We start from the raw sequence: 18515 nt of genomic DNA on the forward strand, positions 1-18515 counted from the left end.
CGGCTCTCCAGCTTGATCCACTGGTACCTCACCATGCCTTTGCCAACTAATGGTCTTAGAGGCTGCAGTGTCTTTCTGTTGAGGTCTCTTCAGGTTGTTCCCTCCCTCCCTCCCTCCCTCCCTTCCTTTAACAGTGTAAAATTTTTATATTTACTATTGGGCAGTGGGACTCAGTTTAGATGATCCCAGTTTTGTTGGCAACATCCAAAGCATCATCGTCAGGAGTCAGTCGAACATACGCCTTCTTCTCGCCATCAGGCCTCTTCAGGGTGCCGACCTTGGCCACATCAATGTCATAGAGCTTCCTCACAGCCTGTCTGAGCTGGTGCTGGTTGGCCTTGGCATCCACAGTGAACATGAGTGTACGCTTTCTTCTTTCTTCTCCCGGGCTGACTCTGGTCGGGGAATGGATGACGGCCTAGTGGGCAGGCTGTTTCTCCTGGTGGCTTTCCCCAGAACATGGGGCGGCCTGCAGAGCCTCAGGTCTCTGGCCATCGGAAGGTGGTTGAAGGTGGGTGACGTGGGGATCTTCTTTGTGTGGCTGTGGACGCCTTTTGGCACTGCTTTCTGTGCCTTCAAAGCCCTTGGTTTGGCTTCGGCTTTGGGAGAGATGGGGCTTCTGACACCTTCTTTAGCTTTTGACACCTTCTTCACTGTCATTGTAAAAAGCTCCAGGCAGTTTTCATTAGCCGAGTGTGGTGGCCTCTTCAAGGCCCTCCTCCATCCCGTGCAGCTCTTTGCTAAGGAACCTGCCCCACGGGGAGACCCAGGGACCTGCCGGGATTGCACACTCATTTCAGGCAATCCATGTGTTCTCCTCCCCATCCATCTGCACTGACTTCTCACCATGAACAACTGGGGAAATTTTAAGTAAAGACATTCTTGGGTGGCATTTATAAAACGAGGCTTAGATGTCATACAAGTTGAAGTAACGAGGGATTTCGCATTGAACAGAGAGTTCTCTGGCCTGTTGGCAGGGCGGGGGGCCTGAGAGCGTCCTTCATGTCCCAGCAGTGATTTCTTGACAGGGAAGGTGGAGGCAGGGCTGCACCCCAACTCTGTGCGCCCTCTGGCCCTTTTTTCTCTGGTCCTTTGGGATCAGGGACCTGTTTTCTCTCAGTCCGACAGAGGGATAGAAGCATCTCTCTGCTTGGAGCGTCCGTTCAGTCTCTTAGCGATCCCACTGGGGCCTGAGAGTCCAGCCAGTGTCCCAGTCCATCCAGGCTGCTCTAACAGAACGGATGGCTCAAAGACAGACATTTATTTCTCTCCGTTCTGGAGCCTGGGAGGGCCGAGATCAAGGTGCTAAGGCAGCTGCAGTGTCTGGTGGGGCTCATTTCCTGGCTCAGGGCTGGCAGCTTCCCACTGGGCCCTACCTGGCAGAGTTGGGAGAGAGCTCTCTCTGGGGGTGGGGTTCCTTTATGACACATTCATCTCATTCATAAGAGCTCAAAATTCATAAACTAATCACCCCCTAAAGGACCACCTCCTAATATGCCTTCGGGGTTAGGATTTCCAAATAGGAATTTGGGGGGACGGATGCAAACATTCAGACCTTGGCAGCAGAGATCAGCTTCTGGCCATTCTGCCCCGTGAAACAGAAAGGAAAGCCCGGGAAGGAGCAGCTGTTTCTGATGAGTGCTTCAGAGTGCGTTTCGGGGAGGGGACCCTTCAGGTGGCCTCCAAGGCATGGATGGCTCAGGAAGCCGGCGGCCGGCTCCGCGTGTCTAGGCCCTGGTTTCTGCCAAGCAGATCCTGAGTTTAGGACTCAGAGCAAGTAGCGTATCTGGGAGAACTGGGAGCTGGGCAAGGCTGCAGCTGCCGCTTGGAGTTTCACCTCCTCTCCCCGAGTCCTGGGAGGAGCTGAGCTGTGGGCTGCGGGACCAAGGAGGCCGTGCCCCTGGGTTCCATAGTCAGGGAAGTGTCCTCCTTGCGTTTCATCAAAGGGTGATGGCTTTATGTGCAGTGGCTGGTGGACCGCCAGTAAAACAAGGAAGGAAAAGCCTTAGCTGGTTTGGCTCAGTGGATAGAGCCTCAGCCTGAGGACTGAAGGGCTCCAGGTTCGATTCCAGTCAAGGGCACATGCCCGGGTTTCGACAAGTAGGGAGTGTTCAGGAAGGTAGCCGATGAATGATTCTCTCTCATCATTGATGTTTTTATCTCTCTGTTCTCCCTTCTTCCCTCTGAAATAAACAATAACCACAAACAAACAAACAAACAAACAAGTAAAAAACAAGGAAGGAAAAGCTACGCTGGGCCACAAATGTAGCTTTGGTCTTCAGCTTTATCAGGCATCAGGATCTCCTGGAGGGGATCTCCCAGGGTTTCTGATTTGGTGGGTCTGTGTCATTTCTAACAAGTTTTCTCCTGATGCTCAGATGCTTCAGAAGCACTGGCTCCGCGTCTGGGGCTGTTTCCCCCTTGGCCCTGGCTCTCCTGGCTGGAGCGGAGGTTGGCTTGGGTTTCCTGTCTGCTGCCGGTGATGACCTCGGCCTGCTGCTCCTTTGCTTCTCCCCTGACAGCCAGGGCCTGGAGGTGGCCAGAAAGTTTACCTGGGCATCCTCACTCCACCTGACCACATTTGGCCGTACCAACTTCCTCCTTGACTCTGGCACCGTGCCATGGGGCTCTGAAATAGTGCTGCCACCTGTCCAGCTGTAAATAAGACAGAGGGGCAGCCTTTGGGGCCGGCGGGAGCGTGGTGATGAGGGAACCAAGGACAAAGGGGCTATGGCCAAGAAGCCCACCCAGCTGCCAGGCTGTTCACTGAGCCTCATGGTCTGTGGGGGTGGGCACCTCAGCTGGGGTGATGAGGAGGAGGAGCCAGGACTCCTGTGATGGAGACAGGGCTCTGCCCGCTCTGGTTCTGCTGCTCCCCTCATGCCAGGGCCCTCGTCAGTGATGGTTTATTGTCCAGAGTCCAGGGCCTGTGCCAGCTCTCCTGCATCCCCTCCATTCCTTTGAGGCTGTTTCAGTGCGATCACATCCCTTACCCCCTGAATCCCATCTGAGACACCAAAAAGGAAAAGAAAATCTGACTTCCCAAGTGGTTCCAGACTTGGGAAGAAGAAGGGGTGAAGCTGGGGAGAATGGACAGTTTAGCATTTGAGTCCAAAAGAACAACTGTACTGGATAGGAGAGAGAAGTGGCGTTTGGATTTTTTTTTTTTTTTTTTTTTTTTTACAACTCCCTTTTTAAAAACATTTACCTTTATTGTAGAAAATATTATAGATGTTTTCCCCCTCCCTGCCCCCATTCACCATCTCTTCCCAATCTAGCCCCCTACCCAGGCCTTCCCCCCATGGGCTATGCATGTGTGCAAATACATTCATTGATCTCTTCCCGCTGCCCCCTTCTCTCGGGGGCAATTCCCTCTTATGTTGTTTGTTATTTAAGATGTTTATCAGGGATGAGTGACTGGAGAAGGGCTCACAGCTCCCATCTCTGCAGCAGCCACTCCACTCCTCGGATGTGGCTTCAGTTTAGGGCCCCGCAGGTATAGTTTTTTTTCTCTTTCTTTTTAACTTAATTTTTCTGTTAAGGCATACAATGCATACAGTAACATTTATTCTTTTTAGCACATAGTTCAGTGAGTTGTGACAAACTCATGACCATTTAACCACTGTCACAATGAAGATACAGAACAGTTCCTTCACCTGAAACATTTCCTTCTGTGGCTGTCGTTTGCCTTCCGCCTTCCACCGCCTGCACCTGGCAGCCACTGGCCTCTTCCTGCCGCTGGAGTTTTACCTTTTCCTGAGAATCACGAATGAGTTTGACATGCTTGCTGTAGTATGTAGCCTGGCTTCTCTCACATGGCACACCCGGCATTTGTGGTTTCCCTCTGCTGTTGTGTATATTGGTAGTTTGGTCAGTTGTCCATTCATTTTTACTGCTGAGTAGTACTCCACTGTAGAAATGCTGTTGTTTATCCATTCACCAACTTCTTTCTACAAACAGTTGTGTGCTGGTTTTGGGTAAACCTAAATGTTCATTTCTCCTGTGTAAATAGGAGAGTGGATCATGAGTAGTACAATAAATGTGTGTTTAACATTATAAAAGGCTATCAAAGTGTTTTTTAAAGTGGCTATATCATTGTGTATTCCTACCAGCAGTGTTTGAGAATTCCAGCATCTTTGTCAGCATTTGGTGTTGCTACTTTTTAAAAAAATAATTTTTAAAAAACATTTTTATTTCATGGAGGAAGGGAGAGGGAGAGATAGAACTATCAACGATGAGAGAGAATTATTGATCGCTGCCTCCTGCATGTCACTTGGGGATCAAGCCCACAACCCGGGCATGTGCCCTTGGCTGGAATTGAACCCTGGGCCCTTCAGTCCCAAGGCTGATGCTCTATCCACTGAGCCAAAGCAGGTAGGGCTGGTGTTGCTACTTTTTACTGTCAGCTGTTCTGACACAGGGACTTGATAGCTGTCTTCACTACTTGCAGGTCTGCTGTGTAGAAAAGGAATCGCAGTTGTACCTTGTGGCCCTTTGGGGCAGAGCGAGGGTCATTGTGGGAAATAGCCTTTAACTCCCGCAGAGAATCACTCCGTGGGGGACGGTTGGATGGGTTTTGTGTGCGGGAAGGAGTGTGCTCCCTCACTGTGGAGGGTTCTAACAGTCCTGATGGCCATCTGGGGGATTCTGCTAACGATTTGGATGGGAGGGCAGCAGCATCTTCCAAATTCCTTTCAACCCCGAGATGCAAGTAAAAGGGGAAATCCTTATTTTCAGTTGACTGGGATGGAGTGAGTTTTCTGCAGTACTTGCTGTTATTTTGGAACTTCCTGGCTTAGCACATCTGGGGACGCTTCCTGAGGGCCCCGGGCCTCCTCTGTCCCCCGCCTTCCTTACTAGAAGCACAGGGGCGCCCAGCCGCATTCCCCTCCATCAGGGAGCAGCTGCCTGATGGCTTCTCAGGCCTGGGCGGCCTCACTTTTGTGTGTTTCTGTGTGCTCAGCCTTGGGGCAGGAGAAGGGGCACCAGAGGCACCCCTGTCAGGAGGCCGTGCAGCGCAGGGGGAGGCCCTGGCTCTGGAGTTAGAGCTGCGTGTTGCGTGGGGTCTGCCGCTTTCCTAGCTGTACAGTCTCTCTGGGCGTCATTTTCTCAAGGGGCGGTAATAGCGCACACCTAGGAGGGTGCCGTGGGGATGAAGGAGGTCAGGATGGAGGGTTTAGCACAGAACCCAGCGCCAGGCTGTGGTGGGCAAATGTCAGCACTCACTTCATCGTCTGCATGATCCGCTGCCCCGGACCCTCACCCTGCAGAGACAGACCGGAGGCCATGGCCGTGCATGGTGACAGAGCTGATGGTCCCCGCTTTCTCCTGCTGCTCCTCTCCAGCTTCTGCGGAAGCCGATGGACGCACGCACGCATGCACCTTCTGTCGCTTCATGTGTGACATGAGGGGAGAATCCTTGATGTCCCTGGAGGCAGGTCTCTGCCCCTGGTGGCTTTCCGTTCCCTAACCCGAGATGTGATGCTTCTCGGATGCTCGGTGCGCTTGGGCGCAGCACCAAGCGGCCGTTCTCAAAGCAGGGCCAGGGTCCCCGCGGTCTCCTCAGGGGCAGTGAGGTCCAAACCCTTCCTCAGTGACACGCAGGTGTCACTTGCTCCTCCACGCTCACACACTCGCTGTGGGTGGGGTTTTCTGAAGGCCTGCCAGGGCATGCCATCCTGCACGGACACGAGGTAAGCCAGGCACCAAGCAGCATAAGGATGCCCCGCCATGCTGCTCTTCTTGCTGCGTTTCTTGTTTTGTAATCAAAAGGGTCGTTCACTTTTAATTTAAAAAAAAAAATCTTATGTAAATCGGTAGTAGGTGTTTGCTTATTTTAAAACTAGATTTTCAGAATTCGTAGTTGTAATTTCTAATCTGGTAGGTAGTGTTAGGCAGATGTCGCCCATGTAAACAAAAGCTCTTTGCAGTCCTTAGTCATGTGTGAGAGTATAGAGAGGTCCGGACATCAAAACGTTTGGGAACTTGTGGGTCAGGCCTTGGCTGTGGGGTCTGGGCTGCAGAGGGAGGCTCAGTGCTGTCATCTCTGGCTCAGCGACCTGGGCACGCTGCTTAGCCTTGACGAGGTTGGGTGTCCTGAGCTGTAAGAGGGGAATGACAGTGGTATTTTCCTTACGGGGAGTGGGTGGGGTGATGTATGGAAAGCATTTCAGAAACTGCCGGACACAAAGTAAGCGCTGCTCATGGCCGTCATTTGGGAGGCAGGGAACGTGGTGGCAGTGTGCGCGCCAAACCTATTGGAATTGATGAACCAACCTTGCTGGTCCTCGATTTTCTCACCTGTAAAATGGGGTGGCAATCGTAGGGCCCGCCTGGGTTGTTGGGAAGCTGGAGTTAATGTCTGGGACATCTGTGTTGTTTGTGCTGTGAACGTTTACTGCCCCCTTTCCGGGTGCTCTCTGAGCCTCTGCATCCCACTCGCTGAGGTTTGCCAGTCTTCCACGGGTAAGTTCCCCCGGAGTTCAGAGGGTGACTCATGGACATCTCCCGGAGGGGCACCGGACACATGTCCAGAGGAAGCCCCATTCATGAAGACTCGGCCCTGGGCTCACCCCATAAAAGGGACTTCATTTGCCAGAGAGCAAGAAATTGTGCAGCCCACACCCAGCTGCGACAAGCCTTTTCCCAAAATTCCGGGGCGGGGGGGGGGGGGGGGGTAGGATGCGGGATGTTCGGGGGAAGGCGAGGGAAATCGTCAGGCTGTGGGGCAGAACCACCTGGGGAGGAAGATGGGAAGGGCTGGTCTGGGCCCTACTTTGAAGAACATTCTGACCCCAGAGTTCTGGCCCGGAGTACAGAAGTCCTGGGGGGCAGGGCGTGGTGGTTTTAAAATACATGCATTTTGGGGGGTACTAGGTTTAGGTGTTTGGGGTACCAGTGTTGGGAACCTGAGCTGAACGTGAGGCTCCTCCCTCACACCAGGGTATGGCTTGTCACCACAGCGTGGAGCTCCCCATCCTTCCTGGCACTCCTGGGAAATGCGAGGCCACACCTGGGTGCCCCTCTTTTGTCTTGGTGGGGACACTTGTTTTTTTGTGAACAGCCAGCCCACAAGGGTCAGCTGAGGGTGTGGGGGGTCAGGACGGCAGAGTCAGAAGGCATGCATTTGCCCTTCGCACATTTGAGGGCTGTGGGGGTGAGTCAGCCTCCTAGGTCCCGTCTATGAAGTGGGAAGGCTGCTCTGAGTTCCTGACCTGAGTTCCTGGCTCCCTGAGGGCCGAGGGCATCTCAGGTAAACACACGGACAGAGTTAGATATAAAGGCAGCATGGACTCATCTCTTTCCCGGACATGTGAGCGGGGGGCTGTCCTGTTAGGAAAGGATTCGGGTCTTGTCAGAGGTGCTGGCAGTGGCACTGTTCCCGGAAATAGCAGGAGGCACGGGGCTCCCTTCAGGACGCTTTCTTCCTGGCCCAGAAGCTGAGGGCCTGATGTGGGCCGGGCCACCAGAGCCCCCACGACTTCCCTGTACCACCTTACACTTACTAACTGTGGGCAGCGCTCCCTGACCGCCCTCCAGCCCGCACCCCTGGGCTGTGGGCAGCTCCTCAGGCAGGGGGCTGGCTCAAAGAAGGGGGCTGTACGAAGTGACCAGCACTGGCCAGGGGAGGATGGGGACCCAGCCCTGGGGCCCAGCTTTGGAGCCAGTCACCTTGGTCCTCAGAGCTTCACTGGGTCCCAACTGGACCTTCCTCCTCAGGCCACAGCCTCTTCTCTGCTGGGGCTCAGATGGGCCTCTCCGTGCCCAGGGGTGGGCGATAGTTACTGTTTCCAGATGAGGCGAAGATGCGAGGATTAGGGCCGAAACAGTCGATGCTGGAGGTGTCCTGGCGGGACTGGGAGGAGGGAGGTGCTCGGGGTTCTCAGCCGGGGCCAGGAGAGCGGGCTGTGAGTGCTGGGAGTCTGGGGACCGCCTGAGCTTTGTTTTTGTTTCGTCTCTCACTCTCTGACGTGGTGTTGTCATCTCTGAAGCGCGATGCTAACAGGATACACCTGGTAGGGCCGTTGGGCGTAAGTGATGCAAGCCAAGAGTCGGAACGGTGCCTGGCAGCTGGTGACTCTGTCCAAATGCCAGTTCACGTTATTATTTCCCTCCCGCCAGGAACCACCGGGAAGGCACCGTCCCCGCCGCCCCTCCTCACGGACCGCCAAGTGAACGAGAAGGTGGAGAACCTCTCCATTCAGCTGCGGCTGATGACCCGAGAGCGGAACGAACTGCGGAAGCGCCTGGCCTTCGCCACTCACGGGACCACCTTTGACAAGAGGTAGAGATCAGCCAGCTCCCCTGCCCAACGCTCACCAACCTGCCCAAGGGCACGGGTTATTATCCTGGTGCCATCACCATCCCCTCCCCGCCAGGGGGTCCTCAGCTCCAGGGGGGAGGGGCACAGGCTTGTCGTGCTTCTTCCAAATGGGAATTGAAGCCCGTGGCCTGAATCACACCACTCGAGGACTGAAAGATGTGGGTGTGTCTATCAGAGGTTTGGCCCCTGATGGTGGTGTCTCTCTGTGTGTGTGTGTGTGTGTGTGTGTGTGTGTGTATGTGTGTGTGTGTGTGCACGCGCACGCACATGTGCATGTGCCACTGTCTGGGAAGTTACGCAAACACATTCATTGTACCCTGTGTATTAGGAAGACCATATCCCACCTGGCTTGTTTGTTTTGAGGACAATCTTTCATTGATCCTGTTGCCAGGAAAGGGCGGTCCAAGGGTTGGGGAAGAGGGAGAGGCCTTCCCCACCTGCGTGATCCAGGGGGACTTCGTGGAGGAGGAGGAGGAGGGATACAGAGTGGTTTATCCTTCCAGGAGGTGCTGGAGGGGTCCTTAGTGTTTTAGCTTCTTCTTTTTAGGAGCATGTGTGTGCCTTGTCCCGAGGAAAACTCCTCTTGGGGGAATGTCGGGCTGTAAGCCTGCTCCTTGGGGTTGCTCTGATGAGGAAATGCCCCCGTCAGATGGCACCAAGGCGGGCCGTGAAGACACGGTGTGCCAGCGTGCACGTTGTCCACGGCTACTTACATGCTACGGAGGCAGCGTGTGTGGTTCCACAGCAGCCGTGTGGCCAGCAAAGTCTGAAGTGTGGCTGATGTCTGCTCTGGGACAGGGGTTCTCAAACTCGAGTGAGCAGGGCAATCCGTAGGCCTTACTGTTGAAGCACAGATTGCTAGTTAGCCCACCCTCCCTAGTGTCTGATCCAGGAAACCTGGGGCTGGCCTGACAATTTGCATTTCTAACTGGTTCTCCGGTGATATCAATGCTACAGGTCCTGGAACCTCACTTTGAGAACCACTGCACCCTGCCAGTTTTCTCAGTGTTGGCTGCACATTGGAATCCCTTGGAAAGTTAAAAAAAAAAAAAAAAAATTCTGTTGTCTGATTTCCATCCCAGGGTGCTGATATATTGGCCTGGAGTTTTAATGTGTACCCAAGATGGAGAATCACTGGTCTAAAGAGAGAAGAAACCTCATCATGGGTTTCTGGTGGACCCACTGTGTGCATAGGCCTGTCACAAGGTCTCCCAGAAGCTCCTACATGGTACATTCTCAGCTCTTCAGGCCCCTGCAGGGAGCTCGGGCAGCTGAGGGTCCCTCCATCCTGGGGATTCTCATTCTGTTGGCGTGTGTGCAGCCGAGGCATCTGAGCGTAACACATCCTGGTAGTTGTGGTGCATAGGAGACGTATTTGGGAACCACTGGGCTGGGGTGACCTAGGTCACGGCTTCGGGGGAAGAGACGTTCCTTGTCAGTGTGTTCACGGTGCCGTTTGCCCTCTGGGCCAGGCCCTACCACAGGCTGAACCCTGACTACGAGAGGCTAAAGATCCAGTGTGTGCGCGCCATGTCGGACCTGCAGAGTCTGCAGAACCAGCACACCAATGCCTTGAAGCGGTGCGAGGAGGTGGCCAAGGAGACCGACTTCTACCAGTGAGTGGGGCCTGCCTGGCCAGGGCTCCGGCATCCGAGAACGACTGCCTCTTCCCCTTCCCCATTTCTGGTCTTGGAGCCAGGCCTCCTGGTTCTAGTCCTGCCTCTTCCATGTGGCCAGCAGTGTGCCTTCAGCTAGTGGGTTTTGCCTCAGTTTCCCCAAGCACGAAGTGAGGCTTTTAACACCATCTTTGCAGCCTCAGAAGCAGGGTGGTCGGCAGTGATGGAGAAGGGGACTCAGGGGCCGGGCAGATAGATCCCTGGGATTCCGGGTCGCTGTCCAGGGCTTTGCTGCGACTCCTGCCACAGGAGAGGCAGGTGCGGCGTGCACCCTCCTGGTCTCCTGGTGCCCCTCTGAGACCAGGTTCTTTCCTGCCCACCTGCTGATATTTGCTCAGACCTGAGTACCTCAGGACGTGGTGGTGCCAGGCCTGTCCTAGGGAGCCCCCCTTGTCTGTGCACCCTTGTTGGTGTCAGGTTTTTAATAGTGGTGTGGGTCCTTCTGGCGTCTGGCTGACAGCAGGCTTTTGGCCGCCCCTGAGTGCTGGGCACCCAGCTTCTGTGGTTCCCGGCTGGTGTCTTGGTATAAGGGGCCCGGGAGGAGCTGGTGCTGCCTGGGGTGGGGGTGGAGGCAGTTTGGGGCTCACCGTGTGTGGGGGGGGGGCGTTCCAGCACACTCCACAGCCGGCTCCTGAGCGACCAGACCCAGCTGAAGGACGACGTGGACACGTTGCGGCGGGAGAACGGGCAGCTGCTGCGGGAGCGGAACCTGCTGCAGCAGTCCTGGGAGGACATGAAGCGGCTGCACGAGGAGGACCAGAAGGAGATTGGTGACCTCCGGGCCCAGCAGCAGCAGGTAGAGCGGGCTGGGCGCTGGGTGCTGGGTGCTCGGTGCCGGGTGCCTCCCCACCACCTCCAGCCACTCATCCATCAACCCCCCCCCCCCCCCCCCGATAATTTAGCTAGTATTTCTGGAGGGTTCGCCTCATGTGAAGCTCTGGGATATGTGAGCAAACACTCAGGCCTTGCTCTCTGGACTCTGCAGTCCCATGGAGGAGACCCGTGTTAATAAAATAATCCCAGGTACCCGTGTATCATTATGAATGATGCAAGGGCCACCAAGAAGGAGGTGCTATGCAGTGTGTACCGGGTATTAGACTTATTCTGGGGCTGGAGGTTGGTGGTCTGTAGCTTCTTTCCTTCGTACAAATCCCGTGAGATTACAGTTGGAGAAGCTTGGAAACTTTAAAGCCCTGTGCAAATATGAGGTGGGAGTGGTTATCATCGTTATTTTGGTGGGCGTGTGGCCTATTGCTCTTGCCGCTCTCTGCGCTACAAGTTGGTTTCTTTGCTTTGCCCAGCTCTTGTTTCGTGTGGACAAAGGCATGGAGGGGCAGGCCAGTCAGAGCCTGGCTCGCTGTGAGAGATGGTGGCCCCTTCTCCTCTCGGAACTGCCCGGCTGCCCAGGGACACGGCAGGCTGGTGGCATGTTCTGTGTCCACAGAGGGTTGGCTGGGTGAGGTCGGAAGGCAAGCCCAGGAGGAGGCAGAGTGCTGTCCCAGCTCTGCAGCCTGGGTCTGATTAGGCAGAGAGCCCCGTCCCCGTGAGAACCATTTATGGTTCCCTGAGACACTGCAGGACTGCTGGGCTTGCTCAGCACAGTTTGGAGCAACCTGAACTCCTTGGATAGTGTAGCATGACGCTATCTTCATTGCTTTTTCATTTATAATTAGCATTTTTAAATTGTGAAACTTTTACCAGCTTACAGGAGAGTTTTAAGTACAATGCAGAGAATTTCCCCCTTAACATTCAAGAGTACGTTGCCAACCCGATGCCCTGTCAGCCCTGAGCGCGCTAACGTGTCCTTCTGACTGGCAAGGATGTTCTCTACAAGAGCAACACAGGCTCATCGGGAAGTCAGTGTACACACTGCCACCCCATCAGCAGACCCCTTCGCGTTTTGCTAATTGTCTCAATAGTGTAACTGGAAAAGGATCCTGTTCAGAATAAAGCATTGCGTTCATTCCCCACATCTCTTTCATCTTTTAAAATTGGAACAGTTCCTTGGCTTTGACCTGCATGACCTTGATGCTTTGGAATGTTACCAGCCGGGTATTCTGTAGGCTGTCCCCCCACCTGGTTTTGGCCGTTCTCACTGTTTGATGCCCTTTGAGCCTCTTAGGCAGGACCGTCACGGACGTGATGCTGCCTTTTTCTCTTTGTTTCCTATCGGTTGGGACGTGGCTTGAGAGGGCCTGCCACTGATGCTGTTCACTTTATGACTACGGTGATGTCTCCAGGCTTCTCTCCTGTAAAGTTACTTGTTCACCTACCCACCTACCTGTTTACTCATGGTTGCTGTGTTATTCAGCAGGAGCACCTTCCAAGTTGCTTCTCCATTGTTTTGTCATGTCCTCCTCACTCTGAGTGCTGAGTCAGGCACAGGGTCAGTGACAAGATCAAGTCCATGTGTTACATGATTCCATCCACAGGAAATATCCGGAGCAGGGAAGTCTATGGAGACGGAGAGTGGCTGAGGGATGGGAGGATGGAGAGTGATCTGCTAATGGGGACCGACTTCTTTCTGGGGCGATGAAAATGTGCTGGAATTAGACGGTGGTAGTTGCTGCACAACTTTGTGATTGTACCCCAGACCACTGAATTGGGCACTTCAGTGGGTGAATTGTATGGTCTGTGAATTGTATGGTCAGCATAAAAAGACTCCAGTTATCGCCTTGTCATTAAAAAAAAAAAAAATCAGCCCTCATGAGGCAAATATTTCCTGCCTCCCGATCCCTGTCTTCCCTAGGCCAGCGGTCGGCAAACTGCGGCTCTGTTGACTAATGAGTTTGCCGACCACTGCCTTAGGCCTTGCACGGCTGTGCAGCCAGCCAGCCTGAGATGACCCCCACCCCCTTTCCTGCTCTTCCCACACATGGCAGGGAAGGTTCCCCCCTCCCCTCCTCCAGTCCTGTTCTCCTTTCTTTTCCCACAGCTGTGACCCTTGGGCGGGTCGTTTTATACAGTGGTCAGTGAGTTTCCTAGCTCTGTTCACGGGACCGGCGCCCCTTACCATGTGCCAGCTTGGGACCCCCACCAGGAGGGGAGGCACAGCCGGGGGTGGCTCTCCTCTCCGAGCTGCCAGGCCACCTGCTGCCCCGGCCTGGGCCTCCTCACCTGAACCAGGTCCAGGGTAGGCGCCTGGCTGAGCAAAGCTCCGGCCTCGGCAGGTCAGCAGCCGAGGAAGCCGGGAACACGGGGAGGCCCAGGTTTCCTCCCCACGGGCCCGGGGGCAAAGGTTGCCCTTGCTGGACAAGGCCGGTTTTGTTGCCTGGTTCCTCCCACGCCTTGTTCACTTGAAGAGGCCCTTGCGGGGTAAATGGTGCTGTTTGACTTGCTTGTTTGCTTGAGGGATTTGTGGGGCTCCCAGCCCTCGGCATGATTTATCTCCGAGGAAATGAGGCTGCCCCGGTGGGGGTGGGGCTGGGAATGGGGGTGCGGCGCCACAGGCAGGGGCCTGGGCCCTCTCCCACATGAGAGCAGCACACAGGTGGTCTGTGCACGCATGTGTGTGTGCATGTGCATGCGTGTGTGTGTGTGTGTGTGTGTGTGTGTGTGTGTGTGTTTGCAGCGTGGCAATGCCATCTCCAGGGTTTCTCAGTCAGAATGCACCACTTCAATGCTCATTTGGGTCAGAAATGTCCATAGCTCCCGGGCAGAAATTGCTGAACTTGGGTGGGGGCCCAGCGTAGAGGGTGTTTTTATGTCGTCGTACTTTCTGCAGCAACACGTGTGTTTGGGTAAGGAAAGGAGAGAACCTCAGACTGCAGTGCAGTGTCCCCCACCCCAGGGACCCCGGGAGCTGACCGACCTCTCTGAACCTAGGGGATACACCCTTGGACACTTTCTGTCCCACTAGCCATGCAGAACTTGTTTTTATTACCATTTTTAAAAAAATCTAAGACTATATCACAGGTCTGCTTATAGTTTCTATAAGTTTGAAACATCCAACAAGGTATTACACAGTTTAGTTGTCAATAACTGATTAGCCCCATCTGCACGTGCTGAGAATGGTTGTCGACTTCCCTGTTACAAATACTTTTTGGGGGGACACACTTACCTACGTCCTTGCGTTCCCTTGTGCACGTGTGATGCAACTGGATTCTTAGGGGTAAAATTGCGGGGTCCAAAGCATTGCTGCTCTCTGTCAGTAGGTTCTGCCAATTTATTTGGGAACTGTATAGGGCCTCAGGAGACTTCTGTCTGCACTTCCTGGCTCTGAGCCCTGCCTTTAAATATACTTGCTTCTCTGGTGATTCATGAAAGTTAGCTTTTCCCAGACATCCCAGGAAAGGGGCTTCACAGCCTCAACGAGAGGCCCAGAGGAGACGTGTTTCTGACCGGGGCAGGGCAGTTGTGTGGGCGCCCTGTGGGAGCCGCTCAGGCTGCGGCTGCAGCCGTTTGGAGAACCCAGACCCGGCTCTGTGCCTCCCGGTGACACTGCTCCCCGCCTGCCAGGCCCCTTCCGCCCTGTCTGGAGGGCAGGCATCCCTAGACGGCCGCCTGCCGAAGACGAGAAGTTCACTGCATTCTCGTTGGGGAATTCTGGGCCCAGTTTCAATTCTCTCATTTGGACTTCCAGTATAGCTTTGGCTGGGAAGTTGAGCATTGGATTGGTGTGTGTGTGTGTGTGTGTGTGTGTGTGTGTCTGTGTGTGCGCATGTGCAACTTCTTACTAAGAACATAATCTACAATAATAAAAGCGTAATATGCCAATTAGACTGGACAGCAAATGATTTTCCAGACGAAGCCAGGCCTCTGAGGACTGAGGCAAGCCTCTGTGGCTGTGAAGGCTGAGCCCCTTGCATGAATTTCGTGCATGGGGCTCTAGTCTAATGCTAAAACGGAAAAAATCCTAGACTAATGGGATTTTTTTTTGAATTCTCTGGAGTTAACTTTGGCCGTGCTTTCCCCAGATTTCTTCAGATGCGTTCGATGACCTTGGCACAGGCATGTGCTAAGGCCTCTTCTGGAGAAAAGCGGAGATGTGTTTGGGGCCCGGGAGCCTCTGAATGTGTGGCTGCTGCTCTGTGGGAAGGGTTGTTCTGCAGGGCTCCGGGCTGGCTGGGAGCCAGAGGTTAGATGTTGGGGAAGGTCGGTTTCCACTCACCATAGGCAAGACCTCCAGGCAGGCCTCTCCTGCAGTTCCCACTGGTGGGATAGCCGGAGTCCTGGCCCAAATAGCACAGGTTGTCGGCCCGATTCCCCCGGTCCCCCAGTTCCTGGATCCCACATGTGATCACAGTGGAGTAAGCCTCAGAGGGGATCCCTGGGCACTGGTGAGCTCTGGGATTTTCCCTGATCAGCCTCGTCTCACTGGGACCTGGTGACCCACCTGCCCTGTTGGTTTCTGGGTCGCCATGCAACGAGGTCCAAGCTCCTCCTGGTTAGGGCATTTGGGGGGCTTTTCCCCATGAAGAAAGGTCAGGCCAAGGTGTAGATCGAGAATCCTGTTTGTGTCATTTCGAGGCTGCCTTTAAAATTTGTTTTTAATGAAGCTTGAAAGATGGGACTGCAGGAGAGCATTTGTCTGGTTTGCGCAGGGCTGCCACCTTGTGGGAACTCCGAGAATGGCAGCAGTGCCTTTGTTCTGTAGAAACCACTTGACTCCTTTGGAGACCTTGGGGCTATTTAGAGTAAAACATCTAAAATGACTTAAATATGTATTGCTTTCAGAGAAGAAGGAAGAGGGAGAGATAGCTAGAAACATCATTGATGAGAGGGAGTCATTGATCGGCTGCCTCCTGTGTGCCCCCTATTAGGCGTTGAGCCTAGCCTGAAGCCCGGGCATGTGCCCTGACTGGGAATCGAACTGGTGACCTCTGAGTCCTTGGGTCAATGCTCAACCACTGGCCCACTCAGCTTGGCAAAATAATTTTTAATTGAAACATTCAAGGTACTGCCACAGTCAGGGCAATCCGTGACTATACATAACACTACCGACACGTGCACTTAAAAATGTGCAGAAACTGTTAAGACAGTTTTATCACAATTAAAAACTAAAGGAACAATCTGACAGTATGAAGTCTCGGTGAGGATGTGTTGAGGACGGGGACTCTCGGAACTCTGCCCACAGCTGGTAGGTCCTGCGTTGGCGGACAACGTGATGCTGTCCAGAAGGCGTGAAAAAGGCCACGTCCTGATACCCAATACGGAACTGCTGCTAGAGGAACCCCTCAGGTGTGGGAGAGCAGACGTATGCAGCGGTGTTCACGGCAGTATCGTTATAACAGCCTAAACCCCCACAGACCCCGCCTCCCCCCAAATAAACCGAGACAACGTGAATGTTCACCAGACAGAAGCGGGAGAGCGTGGCCTCACACAGTGAGGTGCTGCGGACGCCACTCCACGCAGTCTCAGAGGCGCGTCCAGTGAAGGAAGCGCACACGGTGCCCCTGGAGGAGCACAGATGACGCTGTGCCCACGTGAAGAGGGTCCGCTGCATGTTCAGGGGAGCGATTCCTGGGGAGGGGAGGGCGATGGGGTGAGCAGGGTGCCTTGGGGGCTTTAGCAGTATCAGCAAGACTGTATTTCTTTGAAAATCACTTTGATATCACGAGATGTTGAGATTAGAGCTAAGTGGTGGGTGCTTAGAATTTTGTTCTTCATTTGCTGTGCTTTCTGTATGTTTGGAAGAGACTCACCGGTTGTTTTAAGAATGGGCTTTAGCGGGTGGAGTGGTTTTCCGGCTGTTTCTCCGTGTGGGTCCTTCTGCACAGTGAGCCATTCGTGCAGAACAGTGGAGGTTTTCACTGGCGGGAAACCTCTTAGGAGGAGCTTTGTATTTTGGTGTCCTTGTAAGATTGCCTTTGAAGGAAAGAGCCTCCCTTCCTTCCTTCCTTCCTTCCTTCCTTCCTTCCTTCCTTCCTTCCTTCCTTCCTTCCTTCCTTCCTAAAAAAAGGAAAAAGAGCAGAAACTGGTTTGGTTCAGTGGATAGAGCGTTGGCCTGCAGACTGAAAGGTCTGGTCAAGGGCCTGTACCTTGGTTGTGGGCATATCCCTAGTAGGGGGTATGCAGGAGACAGCTGATCTGTGTTTCTCTCTCATCGATGTTTCTAACTCTCTAATACTCTTTCTTCCTCTCTTTAAAAAATCAATAAAATATATTAAAAAAAAAAAAAAAGGAAAAAGACTAAAAGCCCCGAGTGAGCTGATTCCTGAGGCTCCCTTCCTCTGCGTCAGTCTGCAGTCCCAGAGCCGATGCTGTGTGTCTCAGGGACACGCTCCTGTTCTGGCCTCTGTGGTTCTGGCCGCTCATGAACCCCTCCTGGGCATTTCGTGCGAATTCATGGAGGGCTGGCCCCGCCCAGGGAGCTTGGAGATGTCGCAGGTTCTGTTCCAGGTCACCGCAATGCCGCGAGCCCTGTCTCTCTGCCGGCCGGGTGCTGCCTTCAGTTTGTCAGAGAACACACCACCAAGAACACACCATCACGGCTGCAGTAGGAGGAGTCTGCCTGTGTGCAGCAGCTCCAGCTTCTGGCTCTCTGGCCACCGCGATCTGATAACCCGGGGTCCAGGCTGAAGGACCAGGCGATGCCTGGACTGGAGCTGGCACGGTTAGGCAGGCTGTTCTGGTTCAGTCCTCTCATGGAGGAGTAAGGAAACCGAAAGCCGGGAGGTGGGTGATGTGCCAACACCAGCAGCTCCCCCACCGACCTCTGCAGGCCCCTGACAGCCTCCTGAGTCATCTTGTTTTCCTTCTCTAGAACAGTGCCCCGAGCAAACCTGCAATGGCTCTCTTGCTTAAAGCTCTCCCAGGGTTCCCTCTCCCTCAGGACACAGTTTTGGCTGTGAGCCTTGAAGCCGGGCGGCCTGTCAGGCTCCTTCTGAACCCACTGCTCCCGTGCAAGGCTCCCCTCGCTCGGCCCTGCCCTTCCCTTTGTGCCTGGCACACGCTGGGTGGTCCTGCTGCAGGGCCCTGGCGCTGCTCAGCCAGCGGCTCTGGGCTGCTGCGGCACATTTGCATCACGTTCTTGAATGACCTCCTCAGGCCTTAGCCTCTCCCACACCTGCTCCAAAGGTCTCTCTTGCTCATTAGCCTCCTTCATTTGTTATTTTCTTGATGGTTCTTATTATGCCAGGAAGTTACTTTATTTGGTCTCATTCTCTTACTTTCTATCTACCTACTTTTATGTCTGTCTGTCCATTTGTGCATTCATATTCTCCTCTAGGACTAGAGGGACACCAGCCACAGTTGTCTGACCTATCTGGCATCACCAGCATCTGGAACATGTCAGGTGTGGGTTCTCAGACCTGCTGATCCCCAGGTGTGATTGTCTAGGACACATGTGTCAAACACAAGGCCCGCGGGCCAAATCCGTCCCGCCAGGCCTTGCAATGTGGCCCGCACCACGCTGTCATCACTGCACTCCGCTGCGTTTCCATCACAATGACAGTTTATGACTGTTCAGTAAACCATTCGGCCCGCGATTTAGGCTGGATTTTAGATTTTGGCCCCTTCTCTGATTGAGTTCGACACCCCTAGTCTAGGAGGACTCAGCATATAATCCTACTCAC

The 18515-nt window shown here is 54.0% G+C and overlaps 1 protein-coding gene across 6 annotated transcripts in view; it reads left to right on the forward strand.

The window, feature by feature from the left end:
* The window catches only part of DLG5 (discs large MAGUK scaffold protein 5), a 109073-nt gene that overhangs the window by 52114 nt on the left and 38444 nt on the right, over positions 1 to 18515 (forward strand). For all 6 annotated transcript variants that reach the window (XM_045581691.1, XM_045581693.1, XM_036438105.2 and 3 more), the window contains 3 exons: positions 8122 to 8284; positions 9796 to 9939; positions 10612 to 10795. In XM_045581691.1, coding sequence (XP_045437647.1) covers positions 8122 to 8284; positions 9796 to 9939; positions 10612 to 10795 — 491 coding nt within the window. The remainder of the gene's footprint in view (positions 1 to 8121; positions 8285 to 9795; positions 9940 to 10611; positions 10796 to 18515) is intronic.

The sequence above is a fragment of the Pipistrellus kuhlii genome, unplaced genomic scaffold (genome assembly GCF_014108245.1).
Source record: "Pipistrellus kuhlii isolate mPipKuh1 unplaced genomic scaffold, mPipKuh1.p scaffold_m20_p_15, whole genome shotgun sequence".
Taxonomy (NCBI): Eukaryota; Metazoa; Chordata; class Mammalia; order Chiroptera; family Vespertilionidae; genus Pipistrellus; species Pipistrellus kuhlii.